Source organism: Lepisosteus oculatus, chromosome 21 (assembly GCF_040954835.1).
Source record: "Lepisosteus oculatus isolate fLepOcu1 chromosome 21, fLepOcu1.hap2, whole genome shotgun sequence".
Lineage (NCBI taxonomy): Eukaryota > Metazoa > Chordata > Actinopteri > Semionotiformes > Lepisosteidae > Lepisosteus > Lepisosteus oculatus.
In genome coordinates this window covers 813,017-829,073 of record NC_090716.1, presented here as the reverse complement: position 1 = coordinate 829,073, position 16,057 = coordinate 813,017, and the positions used below count along the sequence as shown (strand labels likewise).

At 56.0% G+C, this 16,057-nt stretch overlaps 1 protein-coding gene across 1 annotated transcript; it reads left to right on the top strand.

Annotated features, from left to right (window-relative positions):
• The first annotated feature begins 1,794 nt into the window (after positions 1-1,794).
• tmem138 (transmembrane protein 138) lies at positions 1,795-15,647 on the top strand. Its single transcript, XM_069181754.1, has 5 exons — positions 1,795-2,227; positions 10,081-10,532; positions 11,533-11,704; positions 11,803-11,878; positions 15,209-15,647. The coding sequence occupies exons 2-5, from the start codon at positions 10,405-10,407 to the stop codon at positions 15,319-15,321; spliced, it is 489 nt and encodes a 162-aa protein (XP_069037855.1). The 5' UTR covers positions 1,795-2,227; positions 10,081-10,404; the 3' UTR covers positions 15,322-15,647.
• The last annotated feature ends 410 nt before the right edge of the window (positions 15,648-16,057 follow it).

Here is a 16,057-nt window from a genome sequence, read left to right as displayed (position 1 = left end):
GGACACAACTGGGTATGCCGTCAGGTCCTGCAGCCTTGCGTGTGTTCACTCTTAGTGGAGATCTCCTCACCTCGTCTGCAGACAGCAAGAGCAGCTGGTCAGCTGCAGAGGGTGTATCTCTGTTGACTGGTTCTGTGTTGTTGGCTTCAAACCGAGCATAGAAGGTGTTGAGCTCGTTAGGCAGGGAGGCATCATGGGCAGGTGCACAGACGTTCTTCCTCTTGTAGTCTGTGAGGGCCTGTATACCTTGCCACATGCACCTGGGGTCATTGGTGCTGAAGTGTTCCTCTGATTCCTGTTTGAGTGTGTTTTCTGCATGTTTAATACCATTGTTTAGATTGATCCTGGCTGACCTTAGCTCTGATTTATTGCCCGTTTTGAATGCTGCATCCTCTGCTTTGATTAGGATGTGGACCTCACTGTTCACTGTTTCTGGTGAGGAAAAGTTCTTATTTCTTTTGTGAGTGTAACATCGTCAGCACATGCCCTGATGTAGCTAGTGACTGATCATGCATAATCCTAAATGTCGGTGTGTGATCCCAGTCAGTGCTTTCAGACCAGTCCCGCAGGACTGATTCAGCTCCTTCAGGCCACACTTTCGCTGTCCTGAGCGCTGGTTTCACTCGCCTGTGCCGCTGTCTGTATGCCGGGAGGAGAAACAGGGATGTGGTCTGAGTTTCCACACTGGTGTAAACGTCTTGGTGTAAGCGTGCTCCACAGTGTTCTCTCCTCTCGTTGGGAAGGAGACAGGCTGATGGTATTTCGGGAGAACGGAGTTGAGATTTGTGTGATCAAAGTCACCGGCGAGGATCAAGGTTGCGTCGGGATGTGCGGGTTCCTGTTGGTTTCTGGCAGTGTGCGGTACCACAGTACCAGCGCTCCTCTGCCATTAGCGTCAGGGGGGTGTAGACGGCCGTGATAAGAACAGCTGTAAATTCCCTCGGCAGAGAGAAGGGGCGGCACTTGGTCATTAAAACTTCCAGAGCGGGTGAGCAGTGTTTGTGATCGTAGATACATTGTTGTCTAGGTGTATCGCAGATTCCGTAATACTGTCTGTTAGCCACTTTTACGTGAAAATAAAAGCACCGCATTTTTTAATTTTTCGTAATTATTATCATCATTACTGTTGTTGTTGTTATTATTATTATTATTAATAATAATAATAATAATAATAATAATATAAGAACTTTCTTCATTTTCTTGTTCTTCTTATTATATTTTTTTGTTTTGTTAATTTGTCGCTAACATTGTAATTAATCCCAGTTACCGATACAGCTCTTTGAACTGAAGGTTCACTGAGATCTAACATGTCAATATTTTATAATATGTCTTTGTTGTAAATGTCTGTAGATTTTATTTTACTTCTATTTTTTGTTTTGTTTAATGTAAATATCATTACTTTCATTTGCTTTGGCAACACTGATTGTACCCATCGGTCATGCTAATAAAGCACCTTGAATTGAATTGAATTGAATCTAACCTGTAGATTCGTGCTGCCAGACGCCGGCCAGTCCTTCGGGCCACTAGGCGGCGCTGCTCGGACTCCTACACACCTCCACCACAGCACGTATTAGAATATTATTTACCGTAAAGGACCGAAAGGAAGCTCATTCCCCAAAACGGCTGCCACACTTAGCGCACGCCGTCAACGAACTATCCTGCTCTATACTTGTAAAAAAGTGCTAGGTATTAAAGCGAACTATACTAGGGATATCAAGAATAGCAAGAATAGAAGAAAACTTCCCAGAGGTTTTCTTGAATTTATTACGTTGTTCAATATTCTTTAATAAAAAATAGTCTTCTTTTTTGATGTGTCAAAATTAATGGTGATTTTTAAGTGGCTGTTTGATGTATACATATATTCCGCAAATTGCTCTTAAAGTGGGAACATTTCTAAACTTCTGTTCGCAAACACCCGTCGATCCCAGACATAGCGGAGAACGGCGAGCGGTCGGCGGCGGGCGACGAGGTGCGCGTATACGAGGCGCGCTACGGTAGCGGGGCAGCGCGCGTTGCCAGGGGAGACCGGGAGGCAGCAGCAGCCGGGCTCACAGGCGCGACCGAGCCGGGACGATCCCCACGACACCCCGGGCCCACAGCAGCTCCCACGTCTCCCCGTTAGCGACGCAAACACAGGCGGGGCCGCGGCCGCAGGACGGGAGGATGCTGTCGGCACGGCCAGCTCGCCAGCGGCGCCGCGATTCCCCCTCGCTGCGGTTGTGTGACGGTAAGAGGCTTAGTGTGGAGGGCGAAGACGGAGTCGCTCTCGCCCGGCTGTAGTACTGTTGTTGTTGTCGTTGTTGTTGTTGTTGTTAGTGACTCCTCAGCACTGTTATAGGAACAGCCCCGGCAGCAGGAGGACAGGGCTGGGAGCTGTAGGCCGAGTGTCTGCAGTGAGCTGTGAGTATGCGGGTCTGCTGCTGTAGGAGGGACAGTTATAGTCATGAAGGGGACGAGTGTGGGGGACAGTTATAGTCATGAAGGGGACGAGTGTGGGGGACAGTTATAGTCAGGAAGGGGACGAGTGTGGGGGACAGTTATAGTCATGAAGGGGACGAGTGTGGGGGACAGTTATAGTCAGGAAGGGGACGAGTGTGGGGGACAGTTATAGTCATGAAGGGGACGAGTGTGGGGGACAGTTATAGTCAGGAAGGGGACGAGTGTGGGGGACAGTTATAGTCGGGAAGGGGACGAGTGTGGGGGGACAGTTATAGTCAGGAAGGGGACGAGTGTGGGGGACAGTTATAGTCGGGAAGGGGACGAGTGTGGGGGACAGTTATAGTCGGGAAGGGGACGAGTGTGGGGGACAGTTATAGTCAGGAAGGGGACGAGTGTGGGGGACAGTTATAGTCAGGAAGGGGACGAGTGTGGGGGGACAGTTATAGTCATGAAGGGGACGAGTGTGGGGGACAGTTATAGTCAGGAAGGGGACGAGTGTGGGGGACAGTTATAGTCAGGAAGGGGACGAGTGTGGGGGACAGTTATAGTCATGAAGGGGACGAGTGTGGAGGGACAGTTATAGTCAGGAAGGGGACGAGTGTGGGGGGACAGTTATAGTCAGGAAGGGGACGAGTGTGGGGGGACAGTTATAGTCAGGAAGGGGACGAGTGTGGGGGACAGTTATAGTCAGGAAGGGGACGAGTGTGGGGGACAGTTATAGTCAGGAAGGGGACGAGTGTGAGGGACAGTTATAGTCAGGAAGGGGACGAGTGTGGGGGACAGTTATAGTCAGGAAGGGGACGAGTGTGGGGGGACAGTTATAGTCAGGAAGGGGACGAGTGTGGGGGGACAGTTATAGTCAGGAAGGGGACAGTGTGGGGGACAGTTATAGTCATGAAGGGGACGAGTGTGGGGGACAGTTATAGTCATGAAGGGGACGAGTGTGGGGGGACAGTTATAGTCAGGAAGGGGACAGTGTGGGGGACAGTTATAGTCATGAAGGGGACGAGTGTGGGGGGACAGTTATAGTCGGGAAGGGGACGAGTGTGGGGGACAGTTATAGTCGGGAAGGGGACGAGTGTGGGGGGACAGTTATAGTCGGGAAGGGGACGAGTGTGGGGGACAGTTATAGTCGGGAAGGGGACGAGTGTGGGGGGACAGTTATAGTCGGGAAGGGGACGAGTGTGGGGGGACAGTTATAGTCGGGAAGGGGACGAGTGTGGGGGGACAGTTATAGTCATGAAGGGGACGAGTGTGGGGGGACAGTTATAGTCAGGAAGGGGACGAGTGTGGGGGGACAGTTATAGTCAGGAAGGGGACGAGTGTGGGGGGACAGTTATAGTCAGGAAGGGGACGAGTGTGGGGGGACAGTTATAGTCAGGAAGGGGACGAGTGTGGGAGGACAGTTATAGTCAGGAAGGGGACGAGTGTGGGGGACAGTTATAGTCAGGAAGGGGACGAGTGTGGGGGACAGTTATAGTCAGGAAGGGGACGAGTGTGGGGGGACAGTTATAGTCAGGAAGGGGACGAGTGTGGGGGGACAGTTATAGTCAGGAAGGGGACGAGTGTGGGGGACAGTTATAGTCAGGAAGGGGACGAGTGTGGGGGACAGTTATAGTCAGGAAGGGGACGAGTGTGGGGGGACAGTTATAGTCAGGAAGGGGACGAGTGTGGGGGGACAGTTATAGTCAGGAACGGGACGAGTGTGGGGGGACAGTTATAGTCAGGAAGGGGACGAGTGTGGGGGGACAGTTATAGTCGGGAAGGGGACGAGTGTGGGGGGACAGTTATAGTCGGGAAGGGGACGAGTGTGGGGGACAGTTATAGTCGGGAAGGGGACGAGTGTGGGGGACAGTTATAGTCATGAAGGGGACGAGTGTGGGAGGACAGTTATAGTCATGAAGGGGACGAGTGTGGGGGGACAGTTATAGTCAGGAAGGGGACGAGTGTGGGGGGACAGTTATAGTCAGGAAGGGGACGAGTGTGGGGGGACAGTTATAGTCGGGAAGGGGACGAGTGTGGGGGGACAGTTATAGTCAGGAAGGGGACGAGTGTGGGGGGACAGTTATAGTCATGAAGGGGACGAGTGTGGGGGGACAGTTATAGTCAGGAAGGGGACGAGTGTGGGGGGACAGTTATAGTCATGAAGGGGACGAGTGTGGGGGGACAGTTATAGTCAGGAAGGGGACGAGTGTGGGGGGACAGTTATAGTCAGGAAGGGGACGAGTGTGGGGGGACAGTTATAGTCATGAAGGGGACGAGTGTGGGGGGACAGTTATAGTCATGAAGGGGACGAGTGTGGGGGACAGTTATAGTCAGGAAGGGGACGAGTGTGGGGGGACAGTTATAGTCAGGAATGGGACGAGTGTGGGGGGACAGATATAGTCAGGAAGGGGACGAGTGTGGGGGGACAGTTATAGTCAGGAAGGGGACGAGTGTGGGGGACAGTTATAGTCAGGAAGGGGACGAGTGTGGGGGACAGTTATAGTCAGGAAGGGGACGAGTGTGCTGTTAGAGGCGGTAGACAGCAGTTCCACTGCAGGGCGCTGGGGGTGGAGGTGGGGACTGGGCCGGGTCGGGCTCGAGTGCAGCGCTGGAGTGGCGCTGAACCCCAGGGAGCTGCGTCGCTATGACCACCAGTGCAGCGCCGCAGGCCTGCCGGAGGGGTAACTGTGGAGACCTGCCCCCGGGGGAGGCTCAGGGGAGCCCACAGAGCACACACTGCCCTCACACTGCCCTCACACTGCTCTCACACTGCACAGCACACACTGCCCTCACACTGCTCTCACACTGCTCTCACACTGCACAGCACACACTGCCCTCACACTGCCCTCACACTGCTCTCACACTGCACAGCACACACTGCCCTCACACTGCACAGCACACACTGCCCTCACACTGCACAGCACACACTGCTCTCACACTGCCCTCACACTGCTCTCACACTGCACAGCACACACTGCTCTCACACTGCACAGCACACACTGCTCTCACACTGCTCTCACACTGCACAGCACACATTGCCCTCACACTGCACAGCACACACTGCTCTCACACTGCACATCACACACTGCACAGCACACACTGCTCTCACACTGCACAGCACACACTGCCCTCACACTGCACAGCACACACTGCCCTCACACTGCACAGCACACACTGCTCTCACACTGCACATCACACACTGCACAGCACACACTGCTCTCACACTGCACAGCACACACTGCCCTCACACTGCACAGCACACACTGCTCTCACACTGCCCTCACACTGCTCTCACACTGCACAGCACACACTGCTCTCACACTGCCCTCACACTGCACAGCACACACTGCCCTCAGACTGCACAGCACACACTGCTTTCACACTGCACATCACACACTGCACAGCACACACTGCTCTCACACTGCACATCACACACTGCACAGCACACACTGCTCTCACACTGCACAGCACACACTGCCCTCACACTGCTCTCACACTGCCCTCACACTGCTCTCACACTGTACAGCACACACTGCCCTCACACTGCACAGCACACACTGCTCTCACACTGCACAGCACACACTGCTCTCGCACTGCCCTCACACTGCACAGCACACACTGCTCTCACACTGCTCTCACACTGCCCTCACACTGCACAGCACACACTGCCCTCACACTGCCCTCACACTGCACAGCACACACTGCCCTCACACTGCACAGCACACACTGCGCTCACACTGCCCTCACACTGCACAGCACACACTGCCCTCACACTGCACAGCACACACTGCCCTCACACTGCCCTCACACTGCCCTCACACTGCTCTCACACTGCTCTCACACTGCCCTCACACTGCACAGCACACACTGCCCTCACACTGCACAGCACACACTGCCCTCACACTGCTCTCACACTGCACAGCACACACTGCCCTCACACTCCCCTCACACTGCACAGCACACACTGCTCTCACACTGCTCTCACACTGCCCTCACACTGCACAGCACACAATGCTCTCACACTGCTCTCACACTGCACAGCACACACTGCTCTCACACTGCCCTCACACTGCACAGCACACACTGCTCTCACACTGCACAGCACACACTGCTCTCACACTGCACAGCACACACTGCCCTCACACTGCCCTCACACTGCCCAGCACACACTGCTCTCACACTGCCCAGCACACACTGCCCTCACACTGCCCTCACACTGCCCAGCACACACTGCCCTCACACTGCCCTCACACTGCACAGCACACACTGCCCTCACACTGCTCTCACGCTGCACAGCACACACTGCCCTCACACTGCTCTCACACTGCACAGCATACACTGCCCTCACACTGCTCTCACACTGCCCTCACACTGCTCTCACACTGCACAGCACACACTGCCCTCACACTGCACAGCACACACTGCCCTCACACTGCACAGCACACACTGCTCTTACACTGCCCAGCACACACTGCTCTCACACTGCTCTCACACTGCTCTCACACTGCACAGCACACACTGCTCTCACACTGCTCTCACACTGCACAGCACACACTGCTCTCACACTGCTCTCACACTGCACAGCACACACTGCCCTCACACTGCCCTCACACTGCACAGCACACACTGCCCTCACACTGCACAGCACACACTGCTCTCACACTGCACAGCACACACTGCTCTCACACTGCACAGCACACACTGCTCTCACACTGCACAGCACACACTGCTCTCACACTGCACAGCACACACTGCTCTCACACTGCTCAGCACACACTGCCCTCACACTGCTCTCACACTCTACAGCGCACACTGCTCTCACACTGCACAGCACACACTGCTCTTACACTGCTCTCACACTGCACAGCACACACTGCTCTCACACTGCTCTCACACTGCACAGCACACACTGCTCTCACACTGCACAGCACACACTGCTCTCACACTGCCCTCACACTGCCCAGCACACACTGCCCTCACACTGCACAGCACACACTGCCCTCACACTGCACAGCACACACTGCTCTCACACTGCTCTCACACTCCACAGCACACACTGCCCTCACACTGCTCTCACACTGCCCTCACACTGCACAGCACACACTGCCCTCACACTGCTCTCACACTGCACAGCACACACTGCCCTCACACTGCTCTCACACTGCACAGCACACACTGCCCTCACACTGCACAGCACACACTGCCCTCACACTGCCCTCACACTGTACAGCACACACTGCCCTCACACTGTACAGCACACACTGCTCTCACACTGCCCTCACACTGTACAGCACACACTGCCCTCACACTGCCCTCACACTGTACAGCACACACTGCCCTCACACTGTACAGCACACACTGCTCTCACACTGCTCTCACACTGCTCTCACACTGCACAGCACACACTGCTCTCACACTGCACAGCACACACTGCTCTCACAATGCCCTCACACTGCTCTCACACTCCACAGCACACACTGCCCTCACACTGCTCTCACGCTGCACAGCACACACTGCTCTCACACTGCACAGCACACACTGCCCTCACACTGCTCTCACACTGCACAGCACACACTGCTCTCACACTGCACAGCACACACTGCTCTCACACTGCACAGCACACACTGCTCTTACACTGCTCTCACACTGCACAGCACACACTGCTCTCACACTGCACAGCACACACTGCCCTCACACTGCTCTCACACTGCACAGCACACACTGCCCTCACACTGCACAGCACACACTGCTCTCACACTGCACAGCACACACTGCTCTCACACTGCTCTCACACTGCCCTCACACTGCTCTCACACTGCACAGCACACACTGCCCTCACACTGCTCTCACACTGCACAGCACACACTGCTCTCACACTGCTCTCACACTGCACAGCACACACTGCTCTCACACTGCCCTCACACTGCCCAGCACAGCACACACTGCCCTCACACTGCACAGCACACACTGCTCTCACACTGCCCTCACACTGCTCTCACACTCCACAGCACACACTGCCCTCACACTGCCCTCACACTGCTCTCACACTGCTCTCACACTGCACAGCACACACTGCCCTCACACTGCTCTCACACTGCTCTCACACTGCACAGCACACACTGCCCTCACACTGCCCTCACACTGCTCTCACACTGCCCTCACACTCTACTGCACACACTGCCCTCACACTGCACATCACACACTGCCCTCACACTGCACATCACACACTGCACAGCACACACTGCCCTCACACTGCACAGCACACACTGCTCTCACACTGCCCTCACACTGTACAGCACACACTGCCCTCACACTGCCCTCACACTGCTCTCACACTGCACAGCACACACTGCCCTCACACTGCACAGCACACACTGCTCTCACACTGCACAGCACACACTGCCCTCACACTGCACAGCACACACTGCTCTCACACTGCTCAGCACACACTGCTCTCACACTGCACAGCACACACTGCTCTCACACTGCTCTCACACTGCACAGCACACACTGCCCTCACACTGCCCAGCACAGCACACACTGCACAGCACACACTGCTCTCACACTGCTCTCACACTGCACAGCACACACTGCCCTCACACTGCTCTCACACTGCACAGCACACACTGCCCTCACACTGCCCTCACACTGCTCTCACACTGCTCTCACACTGCCCTCACACTGCCCTCACACTCTACTGCACACACTGCCCTCACACTGCACATCACACACTGCCCTCACACTGCACATCACACACTGCACAGCACACACTGCCCTCACACTGCACAGCACACACTGCTCTCACACTGCCCTCACACTGTACAGCACACACTGCCCTCACACTGCTCTCACACTGCTCTCACACTGCCCTCACACTGCCCTCACACTGCTCTCACACTGCACAACACACACTGCTCTCACACTGCTCTCACACTGCACAGCACACACTGCTCTCACACTGCACAGCACACACTGCTCTCACACTGCACAGCACACACTGCTCTCACACTGCTCAGCACACACTGCTCTCACACTGCTCAGCACACACTGCCCTCACACTGCCCTAACACTGCACAGCACACACTGCTCTCACACTGCTCAGCACACACTGCCCTCACACTGCACAGCACACACTGCCCTCACACTGCACAGCACACACTGCTCTCACACTGCACAGCACACACTGCTCTCACACTGCCCTCACACTGCTCTCACACTGCACAGCACACACTGCCCTCACACTGCCCTCACACTGCCCTCACACTGCCCAGCACACACTGCTCTCACACTGCACAGCACACACTGCTCTCACACTGCACAGCACACACTGCCCTCACACTGCCCAGCACACACTGCTCTCACACTGCACATCACACACTGCCCAGCACACACTGCCCTCACACTGCACAGCACACACTGCCCTCACACTGCCCAGCACACACTGCTCTCACACTGCACAGCACACACTGCTCTCACACTACTGTCACACTACTGTCACACTGCAGAGCACACACGACACACTGCTCTACTCAGTACAAACATGCATTGCAAGAGAGAGGAAAGGAGAGGTGTTTGAGGTAAGAGGGGTCAGGGTTTGACCGCAGTGTGTGGTTTTACTGTCTTTCTCGGCTTACTTGCCTCTCCTCTTTGTCCCAGGACTCCTAACGCCCTGTTTCGCCTGCGCACTGCGGGCTCACTGAGGCACACAGTCCGACCCGCCCCGCCCCGGCCAGCAGCCCGCGGCTCTCTGTACCCTTGCCTCTGCAGTCCAAGCCGGCACCGACCCGGGCTGCTTGGCGTACAACAGGGCCCGGATCGGCCCCTTTCCTGCACCGAGCCGGGCTGCACGGACTCGTTTCCTGGTGCTGAAGGGCCTGGCGTGACGGTGCTTCTGGTCCGTCTGGGACTGGTCTGCTCTCCCTGCCTCCGGACCCCTGTGCTGTGCTCTGCGTGGAGGTTCTGCCGAAGGCCCGGCCCGGGATGCTGCAGACCAGTAACTACTCGCTGGTGCTTCTTGTGCAGCTGGTGCTGCTGGGATACGACCTGTTTGTGAACTCGTTCAGCGAGCTGCTGAGGGCCGCCCCCGTCATCCAGCTGGTGCTGTTCATGTAGGTCCCTGTGGGCAGAGGAGGGGAGAGGGGACTGAGTCTCGGTGTGGTGGCTCTGCGCAAAGACACATTCCTCATGCAAGACATTGTATAGGGCTAATAAAGTGATCTTATCTTATCTGTATACAATGTCTTGCATGAGGAATTCGTTTTTTCGCAGACCCCAGCTTGCTCTCCATGAGACACACAGACAGGGAGAGAAGCTGGGGGTCATTCGTCTGTATTAACCCCTCTCTCTCTCAGTGCAGTGTTCATGTACTGGAGTGTCCAGTCAGTGTGTCTGTATTAACCCCTCTCTCTCTCTCAGTGCAGTGTTAATGTACTGGAGTGTCCAGTCAGTGTGTCTGTATTAACCCCTCTCTCTCTCAGTGCAGTGTTAATGTACTGGAGTGTCCAGTCAGTGTGTCTGTATGAACCCCTCTCTCTCTCAGTGCAGTGTTAATGTACTGGAGTGTCCAGTCAGTGTGTCTGTATTGACCCCTCTCTCTCTCATTGCAGTGTTAGTGTACTGAAGTGTCCAGTCAGTGTGTGTGTATTAACCCCTCTCTCTCTCAGTGCAGTGTTAATGTACTGTAGTGTCCAGTCAGTGTGTCTGTATTAACCCCTCTCTCTCTCAGTGCAGTGTTAATGTACTGGAGTGTCCAGTCAGTGTGTCTGTATGAACCCCTCTCTCTCAGTGCAGTGTTAATGCACTGGAGTGCAGTGTTAATGTACTGGAGTGTCCAGTCAGTGTGTCTGTATTAACCCCTCTCTCTCAGTGCAATGTTAATGTACTGGAGTGTCCAGTCAGTGTGTCTGTATTAACCCCTCTCTCTCCCAGTGCAGTGTTAATATACTGGAGTGCCCAGTCAGTGTGTCTGTATTAACCCCTCAGTGCAGTGTTAATGTACTGGAGTGTCCAGTCAGTGTGTCTGTATGAACCCCTCTCTCTCAGTGCAGTGTTAATGTACTGGAGTGTCCAGTCAGTGTGTGTGTATTAACCCCTCTCTCTCTCTCTCAGTATCCAGGACATCGCCATCCTGTTCAACATGATCATTGTGCTGCTGATGCTGTTCAACACCTTCGTGTTCCAGGTGGGCCTGGTGTCTCTGCTGCTGGAGCGCTTCCGGGCCCTGCTGGTGCTGTCGGCTCTGTACCTGGGGCTCAGCATCGCCTTCCACTGCTGGATACTGGTACTGTGTGCCTGTGTGGCGGGCGGTCTGTCTGTCTGTCTGTGCCAGCTGACCGTGACCCTGAGCGCTGATCCTCCTGTCTCCCTGTCTGTCTGCAGAACCTGCGCTGGCTGGACTCCAGACGGTTCGTGTGGACAGGTGGACTGCAGGCTCTGTTCGTGTTCCAGAGGCTGGGTGAGTCTCACGGGCCTTCCCTCTGCCCACACGTGGACCGGACCGGACCGGGTACTGGGCTCTGGACTTCAGAGGGACGGTGACCTTTAGCCCCTGACTGGAGACACCTGTGAACTCTGCAGGACTGACCCCTCCCTCTGCCCACACGCGACCTAGTCTTGGTCCAGTTCCCAGTTCGGTCCAGCTGTGCTGTACTACTACCTACCTACCTACCTGCCTGCCTGTCTGCCTGTCTGTCTGTCCCCCAAGCGGCTGTGCTGTACCACTACCTGTCTGTCTGTCTGTCCCCCCAGCGGCTGTGCTGTACTACTACCTGTCTGTGTGTCTGTCCCCCCAGCGGCTGTGCTGTACTACTACCTGTCTGTCTGTCTGTGTGTCTGTCCCCCAGCGGCTGTGCTGTACTACTACCTGTCTGTGTGTCTGTCTGTCTGTCTGTCCCCCAGCGGCTGTGCTGTACTACTACCTGTCTGTCTGTCTGTCCCCCCAGCGGCTGTGCTGTACCACTACCTGTCTGTCTGTCTGTCCCCCCAGCGGCTGTGGTGTACCACTACCTGTGTGTCTGTCTGTCTGTCTGTCCCCCAGCGGCGGTGCTGTACTACTACCTGTCTGTGTGTCTGTCTGTCCCCCCAGCGGCTGTGCTGTATCACTACCTGTCTGTCTGTCTGTCTGTCCCCCAGCGGCGGTGCTGTACCACTACCTGTCTGTCTGTCTGTCTGTCTGTCTGTCTGTCTGTCCCCCCAGCGGCGGTGCTGTACTACTACCTGTCTGTCTGTGTGTCTGTCTGTCTCTCCAGCGGCAGTGCTGTACTACTACCTGTCTGTCTGTGTGTCTGTCTGTCTCTCCAGCGGCGGTGCTGTACTACTACCTGTCTGTCTGTGTGTCTGTCTGTCTCTCCAGCGGCGGTGCTGTACTACTACCTGTCTGTCTGTGTGTCTGTCTGTCTCTCCAGCGGCGGTGCTGTACTACTACCTGTCTGTCTGTGTGTCTGTCTGTCTCTCCAGCGGCGGTGCTGTACTACTACCTGTCTGTCTGTGTGTCTGTCTGTCCCCCAGCGGCGGTGCTGTACTACTACCTGTCTGTCTGTGTGTCTGTCTGTCTCTCCAGCGGCGGTGCTGTACTACTACCTGTCTGTCTGTGTGTCTGTCTGTCTCTCCAGCGGCGGTGCTGTACTACTACCTGTCTGTCTGTGTGTCTGTCTGTCTCTCCAGCGGCGGTGCTGTACTACTACCTGTCTGTCTGTGTGTCTGTCTGTCTCTCCAGCGGCGGTGCTGTACTACTACCTGTCTGTCTGTGTGTCTGTCTGTCTCTCCAGCGGCGGTGCTGTACTACTACCTGTCTGTCTGTGTGTCTGTCTGTCCCCCAGCGGCGGTGCTGTACTACTACCTGTCTGTCTGTGTGTCTGTCTGTCTCTCCAGCGGCGGTGCTGTACTACTACCTGTCTGTCTGTGTGTCTGTCTGTCCCCCAGCGGCGGTGCTGTACTACTACCTGTCTGTCTGTGTGTCTGTCTGTCCCCCAGCGGCGGTGCTGTACTACTACCTGTCTGTCTGTGTGTCTGTCTGTCCCCCAGCGGCGGTGCTGTACTACTACCTGTCTGTCTGTGTGTCTGTCTGTCCCCCAGCGGCGGTGCTGTACTACTACCTGTCTGTCTGTGTGTCTGTCTGTCTCTCCAGCGGCGGTGCTGTACTACTACCTGTCTGTCTGTGTGTCTGTCTGTCTCTCCAGCGGCGGTGCTGTACTACTACCTGTCTGTCTGTCTGTCTGTCTGTCTGTCTGTCTGTCTGTCTGTCTGTCTCTCCAGCGGCGGTGCTATACTACTACCTGTCTGTCTGTGTGTCTGTCTGTCCCCCAGCGGCGGTGCTGTACTACTACCTGTCTGTCTGTCTGTCTGTCTGTCTGTCTGTCTGTCTCTCCAGCGGCGGTGCTATACTACTACCTGTCTGTCTGTGTGTCTGTCTGTCTCTCCAGCGGCGGTGCTGTACTACTACCTGTCTGTCTGTGTGTCTGTCTGTCCCCCAGCGGCGGTGCTGTACTACTACCTGTCTGTCTGTGTGTCTGTCTGTCTCTCCAGCGGCGGTGCTGTACTACTACCTGTCTGTGTGTGTGTCTGTCTGTCTCTCCAGCGGCGGTGCTGTACTACTACCTGTCTGTCTGTGTGTCTGTCTCTCCAGCGGCGGTGCTGTACTACTACCTGTCTGTCTGTGTGTCTGTCTGTCCCCCAGCGCCGGTGCTGTACTACTACCTGTCTGTCTGTGTGTCTGTCTGTCTCTCCAGCGGCGGTGCTGTACTACTACCTGTCTGTCTGTGTGTCTGTCTGTCCCCCAGCGGCGGTGCTGTACTACTACCTGTCTGTCTGTCTCTCCAGCGGCGGTGCTGTACTACTACCTGTCTGTGTGTGTGTCTGTCTGTCTCTCCAGCGGCGGTGCTGTACTACTACCTGTCTGTCTGTCTGTCTGTCTGTCTGTCTGTCTGTCTCTCCAGCGGCGGTGCTGTACTACTACCTGTCTGTCTGTGTGTCTGTCTGTCCCCCAGCGGCGGTGCTGTACTACTACCTGTCTGTCTGTGTGTCTGTCTGTCCCCCAGCGGCGGTGCTGTACTACTACCTGTCTGTCTGTGTGTCTGTCTGTCCCCCAGCGGCGGTGCTGTACTACTACCTGTCTGTCTGTGTGTCTGTCTGTCCCCCAGCGGCGGTGCTGTACTACTACCTGTCTGTCTGTGTGTCTGTCTGTCTCTCCAGCGGCGGTGCTGTACTACTACCTGTCTGTCTGTGTGTCTGTCTGTCTCTCCAGCGGCGGTGCTGTACTACTACCTGTCTGTCTGTCTGTCTCTCCAGCGGCGGTGCTGTACTACTACCTGTCTGTCTGTGTGTCTGTCTGTCCCCCAGCGGCGGTGCTGTACTACTACCTGTCTGTCTGTGTGTCTGTCTGTCCCCCAGCGGCGGTGCTGTACTACTACCTGTCTGTCTGTGTCTGTCTGTCCCCCAGCGGCGGTGCTGTACTACTACCTGTCTGTCTGTGTCTGTCTGTCCCCCAGCGGCGGTGCTGTACTACTACCTGTCTGTCTGTGTGTCTGTCTGTCTCTCCAGCGACGGTGCTGTACTACTACCTGTCTGTCTGTGTGTCTGTCTGTCTCTCCAGCGGCGGTGCTGTACTACTACCTGTCTGTCTGTGTGTCTGTCTGTCTCTCCAGCGGCGGTGCTGTACTACTACCTGTCTGTCTGTGTGTCTGTCTGTCTCTCCAGCGGCGGTGCTGTACTACTACCTGTCTGTCTGTGTGTCTGTCTGTCCCCCAGCGGCTGTGCTGTACTACTACCTGTCTGTCTGTCCCCCCAGCGGCGGTGCTGTACTACTACCTGTACAAGCGCACAGCGGAGTGTCTGGGTGACCCGCGGCTGTATGAGGACTCCACCTGGCTCCGCGACGCCTTCGCCCGAGCTCGGCAGTGACCCCCGGCGGGGACCCCCGGCAGGGACCCCCAGCAGGGCTCGGACCCCCGGGGCCAGTGGGGCCGGCCTGTGTGAGCTGCGCTCCCGGACAGCAGGGGCACGCCCCTCGGAGCCAGCCGGACCGCGGGCCTCCCGGCTCTGCCCACGGAGTGACCGCCCTGGGGCGTGATGTCACACGGGGGTCCCCCCTCGGTGTGAGTTAACAGTGGGCTCCGAGAGTGGGGGTGCTCTGTACGAGTGGCTGTCGCTCACGGGGCACTGAGCTGGGGGGAATGTGTGTGGATTTTTTATATCTGAATTTAATAAAACTGTAACATTTCCTCTCAGAGGCCATTGTGTGTGTGTGTGTGTGAGAGAGAGAGAGAGACTGGGAGAGCCGTCTGCGCTGTGTGTGTGAGAGACTGGGAGAGCCGTCTGCGCTGTGTGTGTGTGAGAGACTGGGAGAGCCGTCTGCGCTCTGTGTGTGAGAGACTGGGAGAGCCGTCTGCGCTGTGTGTGTGAGAGAGACTGGGAGAGCCGTCTGCGCTATGTGTGAGAGAGACTGGGAGAGCCGTCTGCGCTGTGTGTGAGAGAGACTGGGAGAGCCGTCTGCGCTGTGTGTGAGAGAGACTGGGAGAGCCGTCTGCGCTCTGTGTGAGAGAGACTGGGAGAGCCGTCTGCGCTGTGTGTGAGAGAGACTGGGAGAGCCGTCTGCGCTGTGTGTGTGAGAGACTGGGAGAGCCGTCTGCGCTCTGTG